At 42.5% G+C, this 18,869-nt stretch overlaps 1 protein-coding gene across 1 annotated transcript in view; it reads left to right on the top strand.

Moving 5' to 3' along the window:
* Positions 1-3,675: 3,675 nt before the first annotated feature.
* Positions 3,676-18,869, top strand: part of LOC143746344 (uncharacterized) — a 34,914-nt gene continuing 19,720 nt past the window's right edge. The window contains exons 1-5 of the mRNA XM_077238171.1: positions 3,676-3,913; positions 5,788-6,090; positions 6,587-6,883; positions 7,816-7,947; positions 8,621-8,910. Coding sequence (XP_077094286.1) covers positions 3,676-3,913; positions 5,788-6,090; positions 6,587-6,883; positions 7,816-7,947; positions 8,621-8,910 — 1,260 coding nt within the window. The remainder of the gene's footprint in view (positions 3,914-5,787; positions 6,091-6,586; positions 6,884-7,815; positions 7,948-8,620; positions 8,911-18,869) is intronic.

The raw sequence follows: 18,869 nt of genomic DNA, 5'->3' as shown, positions 1-18,869 counted from the left end.
ATTATGTTTTCGATTAATTGGATGAAAAATATAAAAATTATACATTAAAAAAATATATATTTTTAATTAAAAAAAAAAAAAAACATTAAAACATTAATAATTCCAAACTTTTGTAAACTGTAATATATATTAAGGGTCCATATTTGTGTCTTTGCTGTTTTTATTCTTATTACAGCATTAGCTTTGCAACATGCTAATGTTGAACTCCACTGGTATCTGCTGTTTCTTCATTTGAAATCAGTCATTTTAAAGAAGGCAGCTGCATAGACAAGAGGTCATAAAAAGAGGTCATTTTTCCACCACCATTGACTTAACAACAAATGGGTGTGTCTTAAAGAACAATGTTTTTTTTGTCTTTATGTCATTAACGGAACATCTGAGAACATCATATTTCATGAATAGCATCTCTAAATGGACTCCTTTCTACTTCTATTCACATTGCTTTGTCTTAAAGGTATTAAACTATAACTTAAAATATGAACTGACAGTGACGTTCGTGCTTTTGATCAAATGCAGATTTATAATGAACAGCGTAACCTGTGTTCGTTAACATATCTTTGTATTTCCAGCTGACTTCAGTGACAGTGTTTTGATCACTCAATGGCCGAAGTACATATCCAGCCTTCCAGGATCTTCAGTTGAAATGCACTGTTACCAGAATGACACAAACTATGACTACAAATACTGGTACAGGCATATAATAGGTGAAGGGCCAGTTCTGGTTGGAAGCTACATTGTTAACTCTCCTTCTAATGAGAAGGGTTTTGAAACTGGCTTTAAAGTGTCGGGTACAGAGAAAAAGAAATGGACCCTGACTGTGGATGTTAAGGAGGGGATTGATGCTGTGTATCTGTGTGCTGCTAGTTTACACAGTGAATAAAATACAATAAACTATACGACAAAAAACTCTTTGGATGGCAACCTGCAATCACACCTGCCTCAACCACAAATAAATGAACCCATATCTTTACAGACAAGTCAGTAGAACCTGTGAACTCACACATACAGATCTCATTAATGACGTTTTACTCCTCCTCCCCCCAAAACATTTCACATCGTTGATACAGTCAGTAGAGGGAGATGTGACTGTTAATTTACTGTGGAGTTTTTTTTCTCGCTCTCTTTTAGTCAAGTCTCACACACTGTCTCTCTTGTCACTTAATCTTTGCTGTGTTTATGACCAGAGTTTTTCTCACCCTATTTCAGAAGGATTTCTGAAGCTGCATATGGACTGTGCATATTTTTCTTATTGTACATATGTAAGATTTTCTTTGTTATAAAAATCATCAGTAATTATAATTTATCATGTTTGTTATTGTCCTTTGCTTTGAAGTAGAATATCTCTAAATCTAAATCCTTATCTTCTTTTTTTCCCCACAGGGAAGGCGAGTTGTGTTAAAGTTCAGCAGAACCTGACACCAATACTAGCCGACAAGAACAGTATAGCAGAGATTAAGTGTATTTATGATGACAGTGGCAAGCCAAATATGTTATGGTATCAGCAAAAGGATACAGCCATGGTCTTAATAGCGTTAAGCTATGGTGCTACAAGTGACCCAACCTATGAGGATGGATTTAAAAAGCGGTTTACATTTAAAAGAACAGATACACTGAAAGGAGCTCTGGAAATCTCTGAACTCAGTGCATCAGACTCTGCTGTTTATTACTGTGCTGTCAGTATGCACAGTGCTGTAGTCTTAATTACCTGCCTGACTCAAAACCAAAGCACTAAACTGACAGGAAACACACACATTTGTGGGTTTTATGAAAATTACATTTAGGGATTTTATTTTCAAAAGGCTTGTCACAGAGTTTGCTGTCAGAGAGTACACACGTTTACATTTTCAATATTTAATAGAGGACACAATCATAAGATAAAAGCTCTGTTTAAATACTTAGTAAACTGTCTAATTTAGAGGCCTTTGCTCCTGGAGAGCTTCCTTCCTGCAGAATTCAGCTCAAACCCTGCTTCAACATGCCTTCCTGTAATTTTCAAGGAGCTTGTCCCAATACCCATACTTGTGGTCTTTGCCCTATTAAGTTGGTGCCTCCTTTCAGGGAAACTGAGGTGAATGCATACGTCACTGCCTTTGAGCGGGTTGCAGCTACCCTGAGATGACCCAAAGAGATGTGGGCATTGCTACTGCAATGCAGGTTTGTAGGCAAGGCCCAGGAAGTGTGTATTGCTTTACCAATTGAACAAAGTTTGGATTATGAAGTTGTGAAGACGGCTGTGGTAAGGGCTTATGAATTGGTACCTGAGACCTACAGACAGCAATTTAGAACCCATGTGAAATCAGCTAATCAAACCTTTGTGGAGTTTCCCCATGAGAAGCAAGCTTTGTTTCAGAAGTAGTGTGTAGCTAGCCAAGTCTCCAATTTTGCACAACTGTGTGAGTTGTTATTGTTGGATGACATTAAAAGTTGTCTGCCAGACAAAGTTGTGTTTCATGTGAATGAACAAAAAGTCTCTTCTCTCTCTGAAGCTGCAGTCTTAGCCTATGAGTTCTACCTGACACACAAGACCATTTCCACCCTAGAGAGTCAGCAGGAAGATATCTGTTTAGACGCTGCTTCAAAAGAATAAAGATAAAAAAAAAATATCCAGGGTTGCACATAACTGGTACGCAGGTACGCATGCGTGACAAAAATCAGAAATGCATAACGCCACTTGTGTTACTACGCGCCTTTGTGTTCTTAACCGATCTTCTCATCTAACCTTACACATGACATGTTGCTTGTCAACTACTGTCAGAGATGTCCAAAAAGCAACAGACGTTAAGCAGCTTCTTTGGCGTTTCGCCACCTACAAGGAAACGCCAACTGGAGCCAGAGCCGAAGAAAATACTTCTTTCGGAAAAGTGGCTGTAAGATATGCAGTGGCTTGAAGCTAATGATGAGCGCACTGAAATGTGGTGCAAGATTTGCCGCTCAAATCCACATCTAGCAGACAAAACAGGTGCGTTTTATAAAGGCTCAAAGAATTTCAACCATCCTTTATTTGACAAACATGAAAAGAGCAAGGAGCACACGAATGTGGAGCAAGCCATTGCTATTAAACAAGCTAGCCGAGAAGAAATGTCCAGTCGCCCACTTGCCAGATGGCGAGACAAGCTGAATGAAGAACAGCGGCAAGCTCTGTTTAATATTTTTCTCCTCGCCTTCCATAAAGCTAAGCACGCACGTCCCATGTCTTTCTAGGACGCAGGCTTGGATGACTGGAGAACAAAGTTGGTCGCTGTGTGCACAGACAAGGCTGCTGTCAACGTCGGTATGTACAATGGCGTTGCGCTAAAACTCCGGCGACTTGCTGCGGTTGGAGACTCCCTTGTGCACATTCTGTGCACCGCACACACACTGGAGAATTGCGCAAAATCAGCTGATTGCAACACTGTGAGACATTTAATTGCTCTGTGGTCAAGATGCTGCAGTTTTATTTACAAAAGACGTGGAGCAAAAAAAAAAAAAAAACTGCTATGAAGAAGCTGTGTGAAGAAAATGGGATCTCCTTTGTGAAACTGGGTAAGTTTCATAATATCAGATGGTCTGCATGGAGGCATTAGACACTTATAAACATCAAGACGATTGCCAGCCATTAAAATGCAACTGGCTACGAGTGATAACAGTGACTTGCTGCATATCTGCACAGAGCGTTTTCAGTGCTTTCTGTCAAACATGCTTGACATTGGCAACATTTTGAAGATCATATTCACTAGGTTTCAGAAGGAAAAGCTGACCATTGAAGAATGTGAAGACGAACTCATGGTGGCCATTGGACAGTTCACACTTCTGGTTAATGGTGAAGGCCACAGGGCACACACTGTTTCTAATGCTGATGCTGACAACGACAAGACAAACTTACTCAGGGGTTTAATTGAAGAGTTTGAAATCAGATATGACTCCCTCAAGTCATGTGATCATTTCTTAGTATTTGATCCTTCAACATGGCCTCAGGAAATGCAAAACATCCACAGTTTTGGAAACACAACAGTTTGAAGGATTCAAGAAATATGAGGCCACCTTTCAACTTGACAAAGACACCACTGTGACAGAATGGATGCACTTAAAGCATGCAGGAAAACGCCTGGGAGCATCCTCTGTGTATGACTTGCTCCAAATAGTAAGTAACCCAGATGCTTACTGCAACATCAACAAGGTGGTTAAGCTGTCTCTTACACTGCCTTTAAGCATTGCAGCTTGTGAAAGGGGATTCTCATATCTCAACATAATAAAAACCAAGTACAGATCTCGTCTGTCACATGCTCGTCTCTCAGCCCTGATGCACATTCACCTGTCAAAGCAGACCACAGAGACATTTGACCCAAAGCCAGCTGTTTACCTGTGGATGGAGACAGCTAATCGGAGGCAGTGAGGAAGACTGCACTTATTAAGACCACGCTACATATGGGGTGAGTACCAAACACAATCTCCTGATACTCACCAGAGTAACTCACTGAAAAAGTTATGAAACCCCTGAAAATGTCCATGTTTTCTCTACTGAAATCCACCCAAAGAAAAAACACAAGTCTGCCCACCATTATAGTGGTAAAATGTGTGTTTGTTTCTATTGTCTTGAGCCAGATCATCTTCTGTGAGGCCTGGAAACGGAGAATTCTATGTATAATCTCTATCACTATCTCTATCTCTATCTCTCTCTCTCTCTGCTGAAAATTAGAGTTAAAATGTCAAACATTCGCTCACATTTAATGACACACGGATATCATTAAAACCTTTTTCATTTATGGAGTGTTGAAATAACGAGTTAATACATATGAGAAAATGTATTGAATTTAACCAAAAATACTTTACCACAAGAAAAGACAGTAACACGCAGAGACCTTCCGTGCTGGTTGGATGCCGGACTTTGGGCCGACCGAGCGCGAGATTACACACACACACACACACACACACACACACACACACACACACACACACACACACACACACACACACACACACACACACACACACACACACACACACACACACACACACACACACACACACACACACACACACACACACACACACATATATGTTTTCCATTAATCGGATGAAAAATATAAAAATGATACATTAAAAAATCGTATTAATTAAAAATGTATTTTTATCCATTATTTTAAACAATGTTATTCCACATAGTTGTTGCAGCCCTAACATATACAGTATATATTTTTAAATGAACCAATCAAAATTGCAAATGAACTCAACTGCCAGTAATTGCCTTACAGTTTCATGGATGGAAACTGCAGTAAGAACATTTTAATAACTGTACGTAAATTTCCCAGCCAAAAAAACATTAAAAAAATAATAATTTCAAACTTTTGTAAACTGTAATATATATTAAGGGTCCATATTTGTGTCTTTGCTATTTTTATTCTTATTACAGCATTAGGTTTGCAACATGCTAATGTTGAACTCCACTGGTATCTGCTGTTTCTTTGAAATCAGTCATTTTAAAGCAGGCAGCTGCATAGACAAGAGGTTTAGGAACAGAACAAGTGTCACTGTTTCTCCACCAAGACTTAGCAACAAATGGGTGTGTCTTAAAGAAAGAACAATAGTTTTTTTGTCTTTATGTCATTAACGGAACATCACAGAACATCATATTTCATGAATATCATCTCTAAATGGACTCCTTTCTACTTCTATTCACATTGCTTTGTCTTAAAGGTATTAAACTATAACTTAAATATGAACTGACAGTGACGTTCGTGCTTTTGATCAAATGCAGATTTATAATGAACAGCGTAACCTGTGTTCGTTAACACATCTCTGTATTTCCAGCTGACTTCAGTGACAGTGTTTTGATCACTCAATGGCTGGAGTACATATCCAGCCTTCCAGGATCTTCAGTTGAAATGCACTGTTACCAGAATGACACAGATTATAACTACAAATACTGGTACAGGCATATAATAGGTGAAGGGCCAGTTCTGGTTGGAAGCTACATTGTTAACTCTCCCTCTAATGAGAAGGGTTTTGAAACTGGCTTTAAAGTGTCGGGTACAGAGAAAAAGAAATGGACCCTGACTGTGGATGTTAAGGAGGGGATTGATGCTGTGTATCTGTGTGCTGCTAGTTTACACAGTGAATAAAATACAATAAACTATACAACAAAAAACTATTTGGATGGCAACCTGCAATCACACCTGCCTCAACCACAAATAAATGAACCCATATCTTTACAGACAAGTCAGTAGTGCCTGAGAACTCACACACATCTCATTAATGACGTTTTACTCCTCCTACCCCAAAAACATTTTACATTGTTGATACAGTCAGTAGAGGGAGATGTGACTGTTAATTTACTCTGGAGTTTTTTTCTCGCTCTCTTTTAGTCAAGTCTCACACACTGTCTCTCTTGTCACTTAATCTTTGCTGTGTTTATGACCAGAGTTTTTCTCGCCTTGTTTTAGAAAGATGTCTGAAGCTGCATATGGACTGTGCATATTTTTCTTATTGTATATTGGTAAGGTGTTCTTTGTTAACAAAATGATCAGTGATTATAATTCTTTATCATGTTTGTTATTGTCCTTTCCTTTGAAGTAGAATATCTCTAAATCTAAATCTTTTTTCCCCACAGGGAAGGGGAGATGTGTGAACGTTCAGCAGAACCTGACACCAATTTTAGCCAAAAAGAACAGTATAGCAGAGATAAAGTGTAGATATGATGACAATAGCAAGCCGTATATGTTATGGTATCAGCAAAAGGATACAGCCATGGTCTTAATAGCGTCAAGCTATGGTGCTACAAGTGACCCAACCTATGAGGATGGATTTAAAAAGCGGTTTAAATTGAACAGAACAGATACACTGAAAGGAGCTCTGGAAATCTCTGAACTCAGTGCATCAGACTCTGCTGTTTATTACTGTGCTGTCAGTATGCACAGTGCTGTAGTCTTTATTACCTGCCTGACTCAAAACCAAAGCACTAAACACACACACACACACACACACACACACACACACACACACGGACACACACACACAAACACAAACACAAACACACACACACACACACACACACACACACACACACACACACACACACACACACACACACACACACACACACACACACACACACACACACACAATCTATTACACTAACAAGGGTACACTAGCGGTCTTGTACCTCAGGTAATCACAGTCATGTTGATTTTCTGGAAAAACACTATATTTTGTGACTGCGATATAAATATATGGGAGAAATAATATGAGTAGTACAGTGTGCTAATACTATTACCAATGTAGCCAGTGACTTGAATAATTCCTGTATAAATACAAATTTTGTACAACTCAGTTAAATTATTTAATGACCCACTCTTTTACAGTATTATCATTCTTTACATTATCTTTTTACAGTATTATCTTTTCAGTATTATCTTTGCAACATGCTAATGTCAAACTACACTGGTGTCCAGTGTGAATCAAGCACTATTTTGGCCTGAATTGCTGTCTATGTCAAGCACTTGTATTCAGTCACTCAGTCATTCAAAAAACAGCTGACTATGAGGTCAAGAGCTTCTGGAAAAGAAGAATGGTGTCATCCTTTTCCACCAATGACTACTCAACAAAGGGGTGTGTCTTAAATAAAGATCCACAATTTTTTGTCTTTGTGTAGTTAACTGAACATCAGAGAATAATTCACGAAAACCATCTCTAAATGGAGTCTTTTCTTCTCTTATTCACTTTGCTTTGTCTTAAAGGTATTACTTTAACTTACAGTGATTCCCTTGGTTTTAACCAAATGTAAAATTTTAATGAACAACATATCTTGATTTTGATAATAAATCTTTGTATTTCCAGCAGATTTCAGTGACAGTGTTTTGATCACTCAATGGCCGGAGTACATATCCAGCCTTCCAGGATCTTCAGTTGAAATGCACTGTTACCAGAATGACACAGACTATGACTACAAATACTGGTACCAGCAAATAAAAGGTGAAGGGCCAGTTCTGGTTGGAAGCAACAATTTTAACTCTCCTTCTAATGAGAAGGGTTTTGAAACTGGCTTTAAAGTGTCGGGTACAGAGAAAAAGAAATGGACCCTGACTGTGGATGTTAAGGAGGGGATTGATGCTGTGTATCTGTGTGCTGCTAGTTTACACAGTGAATAAAAGACAATAAACTACGACAAAAAACTCTTTGGATGGCAACCTGCAATCACACCTGCCTCAACCACAAATAAATAAACCCATATCTTTACAGACAAGTCAGTAGTGCCTGAGAACTCACATGTACACTTGTATTGATGACGTTATGCTCCTCCCTTCCACCAATAACACCTTCTCATTGATGTAATACAGTCAGTAGGGGGAGATGTTACTGATTATTTTAATATAGAGGTTTCCCACTCTTTCTATCTTTACTAAAGACTCATACGCTCTGTCTTGTCACATTATTTTTGCTGCATGTGTGAGTTTGTGGAACCCTAGTTTAGAAGGATGTTAAGAGCTCTATATGGACTGTGCATGTTTGTCTTCTTTTACATGGGTAAGAATTAATTTGAGATAGCAATCAATATTTTTTTTATCAATACTTCATAGGTTTTTGAAGTGGAATTTGGTTAATTTGAAGCAGAATGTTTCTTAAAGCCTGACTTTTCTTTTCATAGGGAAGGCGAGATGTGTGAAAGTTGAACAGAAGGTGATGTCCTTATTTGCCAACAAAAATGACAAAACAGAGATGGAGTGTAGTCATGATGACACTAGCATGCTAAATATGCTATGGTATCAACAGAAGAATACAGCAATGGTTCTAATCGGTTACACCTATGGTGTGAGTGAGCCCACTTATGAGGATGAATTTAAAAAGCAGTTTACATTGAAAAGAAAAGATACACTGAATGGAGCTCTGGAAATCTCTAATCTCAATCTAACAGACTCTGCTGTTTATTACTGTGCTGTCAGTATGCACAGTGCCACAGACTAAAACTAGAGCTCAACTAAAACTCAAGCACACAGGAAACCAAAACATTTGGTATGCAAGTCAGCGATAATGTACATCCAGCCAGTTATTATCGCAGAATAACCCTCTTCAGGATGATCAGGGATCTTTTATCACCCTGATGGGATTTATTCTGCGATAATAACTGGCTGGATGTTGATTATCCCACTGATTACATGGCTATTTCCCAACGCATTCTCATCCTTTGGCGTCATATAGGTGACGCCATATGACATTTCGTCGAAATCTTACGCACATGGCATCCTTTAGCGTCAATATAACACACACTGTTATGTGTAGGTTTAGGTCTGGGGTAGGGTACGGTTATGACGCCTTGGGATCTGCGTCTCATATTCACGCTAAAGGATGCCATATGCGTTGGATTTAGACGAGAGTCACCTGTATGACGCCTTGGGTTCTGCGTCTCATATTGATGCTAAAGGATGCCATGTGCGTAAGATTTCAACGAAATGTCCAAAGCGTCACATGTATGACGCCAAAGGATGAGAACGGGCTGCTATTTCCCCACATGACATAAGTAAATAATTGGATTATTTTTTAAAAATATTTAATTAGCTCACTAAACTGAAAGATTCCCCGAAGAAAACAGTTGCCTTGCAACTGAACAACTTCAAACTAGACAAAAATTTCAGGGATGGAAGTACAGTCATACCACTTATTACACAGCTTTTCGACACAAGCAAGAGTGAGTCCGCCGTGTGATATGAGAAACATGAAAGACATGCAGGCTTCAGATACACGGATGGGCGGTATGTCATTCAGCATTGCTAATGACGACATGAATCGGGGAATAACATATGTCACAATTGACCAATCAGAATCAAGTATTCCAGAGAGCGATGTATAATATACTTTATTACACGGCTCTATGGAATACTTGATTCTGATTGGTCAATAGCCCCATCCAGCGGTAAGTTATTCCCAGATAACAACCGCTCAAAACAGATAACGCAGGCTCATCCGGGTCACTGAAGTCAGCAGGGCTATACGCCAGCTAGGAACGTTTTTTCTTAGTGGAAGTTTTGTGTTTGGTGAGCTAATTATATATAAAACTCAGTTGAATCAATATTTTGTGTACAGTTATTTAATTATACCATCCAGTATCGTGGACTCGCAGCTGCTGCCATTTTTGTTTTGTACACTGTTGGATTTGGAGATACAAACACGTACGATTTTAAAACAGTTTAATCTGAAATCAATATATCTTATCCCCATAATTATTTATGTGGTGAAATGCTGTGTAATAAGTGATTTGAAAAGCTCTCTCCACGGAAGCTTTGCGTTTAAAGCCCTAATAAAATATTTTAACTGAGATCAATATTTCGTGTCAAATTATTTACTTATGTGGCAAGTAGCCGTGTAATAAGTGGGATAATGTACATCCAGCCGTGGTTTTCTCAAAATAACCCCCTTCAGACTGATCAAGACCCCTCCGCTTCGTGTCGGGGTCCTCATCATCCTGTCGGGGGTTATTTTAAGAGAACCTTTGGCTGGATGTACATTATCCCTTGGATAAACTAGTTTTTCTCAATCTTTTGACTCGAAGACAGCCGTTGTTCATCACAATACTTGAAGGCCCACCCTCATACAGACTAAAACATTTTTACATTTAAAATAACTGGAAGTGATTCATTTTGTGATTCCAGTGGTTTTACATTTACATCTTGACTTTCAATTAAGTTTCAATTTGATGTCATCCTGGTGGGCCCTGGTTCAGAAACACTGCTTTAAACCATCACAATAAGTTAGTCACAGATTATAGCCAAGTCATTCTGCTATCAACATTTACAAAAGTGACTTTTAATTCATGCACTACATTTTAATGATGCCATTGGTGATCATTAACAATTTGTTTTATTCCTCTGTTGAGGGGTGAGGTTACTAGACACAAAGTATATTATAATTATAGATAATATAGACTTCTACAGAAAAATATAATTTAAATAATGCTGAGAAACATGAAAATTATTGGAATACATGAGCATTTGAACAAAGAACTGTGGGCCAATAGGGGGAGACGTAACACGGGTTTGTGACATTGATGTCTCTCTCTCTCTCTCTAATGTCTCTATGTATCTCTATAACACTTTCAATCTCTGTAACACTGTACTTCAGAGATGTATGGGGTTGCTTTTAGGCTGGGCATTTTTCTCATCATATTTTTAAGTATGCTTTTAAAGTAATTAATCAATTTTGACAGAATGTTGATTTTTTTTCCAGAATGTTTTCTAACTTTACAAATATTTTCTCCACAGGGACTGCAGATTGTGTACAGTTTGAACAGTCTCCACATTTGATTGCCAATCAAAATGGCAAGGCAGAGATCAACTGCAAGCATGATGACAGTAGCTTAGTTGTTATGCTATGGTATCGACAACAGAGAACAGGCATGTCTCTAGATCTAATCGGCTACGGTTACTCAGGATCTCCAGCAAACTCTGAGCCAGGATTCAAAGAGCGATTTACACAAACTAGACAGGACACAGTGACAGGATCTCTAATCATCTCAGAAATCACTCCGTCAGACTCGGCTCTTTATTATTGTGCTGCTAGTACACAGTGCTGCAAAATCAATAATTACTAACAGAAAAACCCTCTACCTCTATCTAAGATGTTTTTTTTTTCTTCAGTTTTATGTTACTGTAAAATATTGAGATATGATTTTGATGCAAGTGGTGAACCACTATCAGGAGTGTTACACAAACCATGACTTAACTGCCAGTACTAAATGAGCTTCCTTTCAGGTGAGAAGTAAACAAAAAGTTTACTAAAATTCTCTAAAAATGAATTGTCTGCTGTTAGTGCTGTTTATATGCACATGCTCATGCCTTCTGTGTTATTTTAATGTCCGATTTATTGAAGAAATTATGCAAATGCTCAATTTGAAGGCATAGTTTTTGACCTTGTAGCCAGATCTGAGTGCTACAGGATGCAGCAGATTACTGTGTTACAAGACTGTGTTATTTACCTCCCCACAAACCTGTTTTAGCTTATCAATATTTCTAGGTCTCCTTGATAGAACAGTCTTCTTTAGGTTATGTCACTGCATCTCAACTGGCTTAAAAGTCAGGAAAACACATATGTTCCTTTTTTTTTTAACCACCCTAACGAAAAAGAAGCATATTCAAGTGTGCTTTTAGTATACTTCTTATAAACTAAAAAAACTTTTTATGTAATTCTCAGAAATATACTTTATGTAATTCTAAGAAATTTACTTATAATTGCACTGAAGTATACTTGACTTTTATTGACAGAAAAGTCTAAGTATATTTGGCCTATACTTGTACCCAATCTTTTGACCGAGATATACTTAAAGTGTAATTAAGTATTCTAAGTATACTTGACTTTTAGTTGTGTTTACTCTTTTGATTGAGTAGCCTATTAAATACTTTTTTCACATAGTTTTACATCCGGTCTTATAAACTTACATTGTTTGAAAATATTGATTTATAAAGAAAAAAGGTATGTCCCTAATTCTGAGTATCTGAATTTTTTTTTAGGCTAGTCCACTGGTAGTGTACATAGTAATGCACTTCAAATCTACTTTACTCTTTCCCTACCATTGACTGAAATTTCAGGCTATCAGTTCACTGCTATACAGTAGGGGGCGCTATTACACCTCTTCTGTGATAGTACAGAATCTCCGGATCAAAGCACAGGTGAAGAAGAAGAAGATCGCTTACCCAAATGTGAAATAACGCGATCCTCAAACATTAAACAGCATTTTAATCAAAACGTTACTGAATGAAATGTTGACCCAGGAAGGGTTAACGACTGTGAAGCTTTGAGGGTGTTGATGGATTCGATCTACTCCATCTGTGTTTTGGTCATGCGATATTCTCAGCTTTTTGTTTAAAATAATAAAACTTATCCACATTCAAGTGTTGATAAAAAGGATGCTTGAAGCTACCTCGTCAATGATCACTCAATGTCTTCAATACATTTTCTGAGAAGTAGATGTATGTTAATTTAGATTATATCTTTAATTGTAACTTAGATGAAGTTAAGATGACATTTTATGAGTATTCAATGAAGAAATTCAAATATTTTCAATATAATATGTGAAGCTTCTATGGTACACACATTTGTCTTAGATTGAAAACTCAGCTGGGTGATTTGTAGTATGCAATTATTCTGCAATGTTACACTATTTCTCACAACATGACTTTTAACATAAGATTTTTTGATAGATGAAATTTACAATGCAATAAATGCTGCACACAGAAACAGAATTGGTGATAACAAATTGGTAAAGGCAAAGTTATGAGATCCCATGCCATACTCTGAACGCCAAGTGTATTTACACAAACTGAGAAAATCAAAAAGTATTACGTTGTGCCCCGCTTTCCCCTACTTGTGATTTTCATTCATATCTCTCTTAACATTATACTTTTTTCCATTTTGTTTAGTTTTGTTTGAACAATGGCCATGAATCATCATCTATAAAGCACAGCTCCTCCTCTTAGAGTATGTTACTTTTTGTAACTTCCACTTCCACTTGATCTTGTCTCAATCTACTGAGAGATGAGGAACAGCCGCATCTCAATATTTCTACTGAAATTGCTCCTTATTATCTGCAAAAGTGAGTGTCATATCTGCAATATGGATATTTACACAGTATGGACAACTTTTTTATTTATTCAAGACAAACAACTTGCTGAGCACATGCTAGACAACTATGCATGACATTATTCATTAAAATAAGTGCCGTCTCAGTGTTATTGAGTTATCTAACATTTGAATTTTTCTGTAGGCCAGACATCGGCTCATACCGTGCTTCAGTCGACACGTTTCATATCAGCGCTGCCAGGAGCTGAAGTGACTATAGACTGCAGCATGGCAGCAGGAGTGAGCATGAGTAGTTACACTATGCTTTGGTACAGGCAAGTCCACTATGGACAACCAGTAGAATATATTATAAAAGAGTATGAAAAAGCAACGCAGAACTTTGAAGCCATTCTAAAAACAAAGGACAGCTTGTTCAGCCTGATTGTTTCGAACCTCACTGCACAGGACAGTGGCACATATTACTGCGCTGCGAGACACAGTGAAGCCAGAACTGAGCACACTCTAACAAGAAGCTTGATATAATTGACACCTGATCTAAGAGAAACTTTGCTCTAAGGATATCCTGGTTGAAAGCCGTTGTGATTATAAGACATGGAAAATTCTGTAATCCATTTGCTGTGGTGTTGGGGAGCTGCTAAATAAAAGAAAAATTTTCATTGGAGTAACAGGCTACTTTGAGTTGTCAATCATGTAGTGAAGCTCTAAACGTAAGTTTGGAAGGAGGCTGATCTTTCGGTCCTGCCAATCATCATCATCATAAGCTCATATAAGCGGCCACTAGTAGTGACAATTCTTCTAACATTCCTTTTCAAGCCCAAATCCTCTATTCCAATTTACCTAATGTTATCAAAATGCATAGTCTGCAGATCAGCTCAGAGTTTGAGTCTGCTTCCTTTAAAGGAAGATGATCCAAATGTGTATACCTTTATTTATTTTAAGACTGGATGGGCAGTGAACTCTTGAAAGCCAGTTTGGTGAACGTTCTTTTGAATGGTTCATGTATCATTTTAAATTAGAAGTCTCTTTTGTTCCCTTTCGTAGTCACTCCGAGTTACGTCGGATGACGACGAATGGGGGTTTCGCCTAGAAAGCCAATCATCTTCGTGTATTATAAAACGAGCCAATGGCGATGAAATGCCATGGGTCTGCAGAATTTGCATAGCGTAACTCCGCCCCACCTCGTGGGTATAAAAGGAGGACGCTCGGCAACATGCAGATATGTTTTCGCTTCGGAGCCAAGAGCTTCTCTTCACTCCACAAGCCAATCCTGACTTCATCTTCTGTGACGAGCGAACTCTCTGGTGTTGGTGTGACGGCGGTACCCAGCGAGTTCACATTGCCTGCGATCTGAGCAGTGATATGCCAGTCTGTGTGTTTCTCCCTGGTCGCCTCAGCATCGCTGAGTTTTTCTCTAAAAGAGCTGCACGTGGCACGTCTTTTTAAAGATGTCTCGCCCGTGTTCTTCTGGGTGCGGTCGTTTCCTGTCATCCTTTGATGGGCACAATCGCTGCTTTGCGTGTTTGGGCTTAGAACACGCTAAAGCAGCGCTTGTGGATGACTCATGTTCCTTCTGTGGGAACATGGCCATCGCAACACTGAGGTCCAGACTCAATGATCTCATTCGAGAGAGAGTCCCCTCATCCACACCCCGATCTACATCCTCCATGAGAGGCTGTACTTCGGCTGGTGGACAGGGTGACTTGAGGGTGACGGTGTGGGACAATCCGACGATGCGTCCTCGGACCACGCCCCCCTCTACAGTGTTGCAACCCGCGAGTGCTGCGGTAATTCTACCGGGTTCATCCTTCGATGCCCCGCGTGTTTCATTCGGCGCTCCAGAGGAAGACTCGATGTTGATCGCGGCATCACAAGGCGGGCAAGAGTCATCGGGAAGTGACGATGCGGCTGCGTTGCCTCCTTCTGGAGCTCCAGCGTTGCCCGTATCAGATCCCGAGATGACGGCCATGCTCTCCCGGGCCGCCGCGAGCATCGGGCTTGAGTGGAACCCTCCGCCCTGCCCTGAGCGCTCGCGGTTGGATGATTGGTTTTTGGGTGCGGCTGCCGCCTCACGGCCACAGCCAACCCCAATGCCATTCTTCCCGGAGGTGCATGAGGAGTTGACGAAATCATGGAAGGCTCCTTTGACCTCCCGTGTACGTTCGTCAGCTTTCTCCGCCTTTCCTCCCCTCGATGGGGCGGCCGCCCATGGGTACACTGGGATTCCCCCGGTTAAATGCTCTGTTGCCATGCCATGTCCTCAGAGTGCTTCATCTCGTGGTAATCCTAAGCACCCGTCCAAGGCCTGTAGATTTTCATCCACCCTAGTGGCGAGGTCTCACAGAGCTGCAGGACAGGCGGCTGCCGCTCTGCATGCGATGAGCACCTTGCAGGTCTACCAGGCCCAGCTGATCAGAGATATGCATGAGGCGGGGACTGACCCAGGGCTCTTCAATGAGCTGCGTGCCGCCACTGACCTCGCTCTCCGAGCAACGAAAGTGGCCTCACGCTCCCTGGGTCAGGTGATGGCCACCTCTGTGGTCCAGGAGCGTCACCTGTGGCTGAACCTGGCTGATATGCGGGACGCCGAGTGAACCTGTCTGCTCGACGCCCCCATATCCCAGGCCGGCCTCTTCGGCGGAGCGGTTGAGGACTTTGCCCAGCAGTTCTCAACCGCACAGGACTCCTATGTCAGGACGCGGAGCATGACCGCGCCCCCGCACCGGGCCGCTTTGCCACCCTCGCCTGGGCCGGTCACTCCGCTTCGCTGCCCCTCCGGGGGGACGCCTGTGGTACGTATGACCCCGCTGGTTCAGTATCTGACAGCTTGGTTGGAGCTTCCCAGCCTTTCTCGCTGGGTCGCCCGAACTATCAGGCTCGACTATGCGATTCAGTTCGCACGGTCTCCTCCCCGCTTCAGGGGAGTTCGCTTCACTATGGTCGGTGGCAATGCCCCTATCATGAGAGCGGAGGTTGCCACCCTGCTGGCGAAGGGTGCAATCGAGACTGTCCCTCCAGCCGAGATGAAGTCAGGGTTTTACAGCCCGTACTTCATTGTCCCCAAGAAGTCCGGTGGGTTACGGCCGATCCTGGATCTACGCGTCTTGAACCGCTCCCTTCACAGGCTGCCGTTCAAGATGCTCACGGCCAAACGCATCTTCGAATGTGTGCGGCCACAGGATTGGTTTGCAGCGATAGACCTGAAGGACGCCTACTTTCATGTCTCCATCTTACCTCGACACAGACCGTTCCTACGGTTTGCTTTCGAGGGGCAGGCATACCAGTACGCGGTTCTCCCCTTCGGGCTAGCCCTGTCTCCTCGCGTCTTCACGAAGGTCGTCGAGGCTGCCCTTGTTCCCCTTCGGGAACACGGGGTTCGCATCCTGAACTATCTCGACGACTGACTGATCCTAGCTCACTCTCGAGACCAGGTTTGCGAACACAGGGATCTTGTGCTCCGGCACCTAGCCCGTCTGGGCCTTCGGGTCAACTGGGAGAAGAGCAAACTCTGCCCCGTGTAGAGGATCTCTTTTCTCGGTATGGAGATCGACTCGGTCGCCATGTCCGCGCAGCTTACGAGCGAGCGCGCACACTCGCTGCTGACTTGCCTTCGACAGTTCGATGGCAAGAGTACGGTCCCACTGAAATTGTTTCAGAGGCTCCTGGGGCATATGGCATCTGCAGCCGCGGCAACGCCGCTTGGATTGCTTCATATGAGACCGTTTCAGCTGTGGCTTCGCGATCGAGTCCCGAGGTGGGCATGGCATCACTGCACGTTCCGAGCTCCAGTGACTCCGACCTGCCGTCAGTCCTTCACTCCGTGGAGGAACCTCATTTTTCTACGGGCCGGAGTTCCCCTAGAACGAGTTTACAGGCATGTTGTTGTCTCCACAGATGCCTCTTCCACGGGTTGGGGCGCCATGTGCAACGGACATGCTGCCGCGGGCTCCTGGACAGGACCCCAGCGCCTTTTGCATGTCAATTGCCTCGAGTTGCTGGCAGTACGCCTTGCCCTGCACCGTTTCCTCACGTTGCTCAGGGGTCAACACGTACTAGTCCGTTCAGACAATACCGCGACTGTAGCGTACATCAACCGGCAGGGTGGTCTACGCTCCCGCCGTATGTCGCAATTTGCACGCCACCTCCTCTTTTGGAGTCAGAAGCACCTGAGGTCCCTTCGTGCTATCTACATTCCGGGAGATCGGAACTTTGCAGCCGACGAGCTGTCACGGTTTCGGCCCATCTCCGGCGAATGGCGACTCCATCCCCAGTCGGTTCAGCTGATTTGGGACCAGTTCGGGGACGCACAGATAGATCTGTTTGCCTCTCACGACTCGACCCATTGCGCCCTGTTCTATTCCCTGACCGAGGGCTCCCTCGGCACGGATGCACTGGCGCACAGTTGGCCGCGGGGCCTACGCAAATATGCGTTTCCCCCGGTGAGCCTTCTCTCACAGACCTTGTGCAAGATCAAGGACGACGAGGAGCAGGTCATTCTGGTAGCGCCGTATTGGCCCACCCAGACCTGGTTCTCCGAACTGGTACTCCTCGCGACAGCACCTCCTTGGCCAATTCCTCTGAGGAAGGATCTCCTTTCTCAGAGACGGGGCACCCTTTGGCACCCTCGACCCGATTTCTGGAGCCTCCACGTGTGGCTTCTGGACGGGATGAGGCAGGCTTGAGTACCCTGCCACCAGCGGTGGCGGCTACCATCACTTCCGCTAGAACATCGTCCACGAGACATGTCTATGCGTTGAAGTGGAACCTCTCGTCAACTGGTGCTCTTCTCGTCGAGAAGACCCAAGGAGATGCTCTATCTCTGTCGTGCTTTCCTTCCTGCAAGATGGGTTGGAGCGAAGGCTGTCACCCTCCACCCTGAAGGTGTATGTGGCCGCTATCGCCGCATATCACGAAGCAGTTCAAGGTAAGTCTCTGGGGAAGCACGACCTGATCGTCAGGTTCCTGAGAGGAGCGAGGAGACTGAATCCTCCTCGCCCTCCTCTCGTTCCCTCTTGGGACCTATCAGTGGTCTTAAATGCCCTGCAGAGGGCTCCCTTTGAGCCTCTGCATTCAGTTGAGCTTAAGTTTCTGTCTATGAAGACAGCGCTCCTGGTTGCTTTGGCCTCTATCAAGAGGGTAAGGGACCTGCACGCATTCTCCGTTGACGAAGCGTGCCTGGAATTCGGGCCCGGTCACTCTCACGTGATCCTGAGACCCCAGCCTGGATATGTGCCCAAGGTTCCCACCACTCCCTTCCGGGACCAGGTGGTGAACCTGCAAGCGCAGCCCCGGGAGGAGGCAGACCCAGCCTTGGCACTGCTCTGTCCAGT

The sequence above is a fragment of the Siphateles boraxobius genome, unplaced genomic scaffold, assembly GCF_051911475.1.
Source record: "Siphateles boraxobius isolate OS27281-9 unplaced genomic scaffold, OSU_SipBor_1 22, whole genome shotgun sequence".
NCBI lineage: Eukaryota > Metazoa > Chordata > Actinopteri > Cypriniformes > Leuciscidae > Siphateles > Siphateles boraxobius.
The sequence above is the reverse complement of the archived record's forward strand: the minus strand, read 5'-3'. Positions and strand labels throughout refer to the sequence as shown.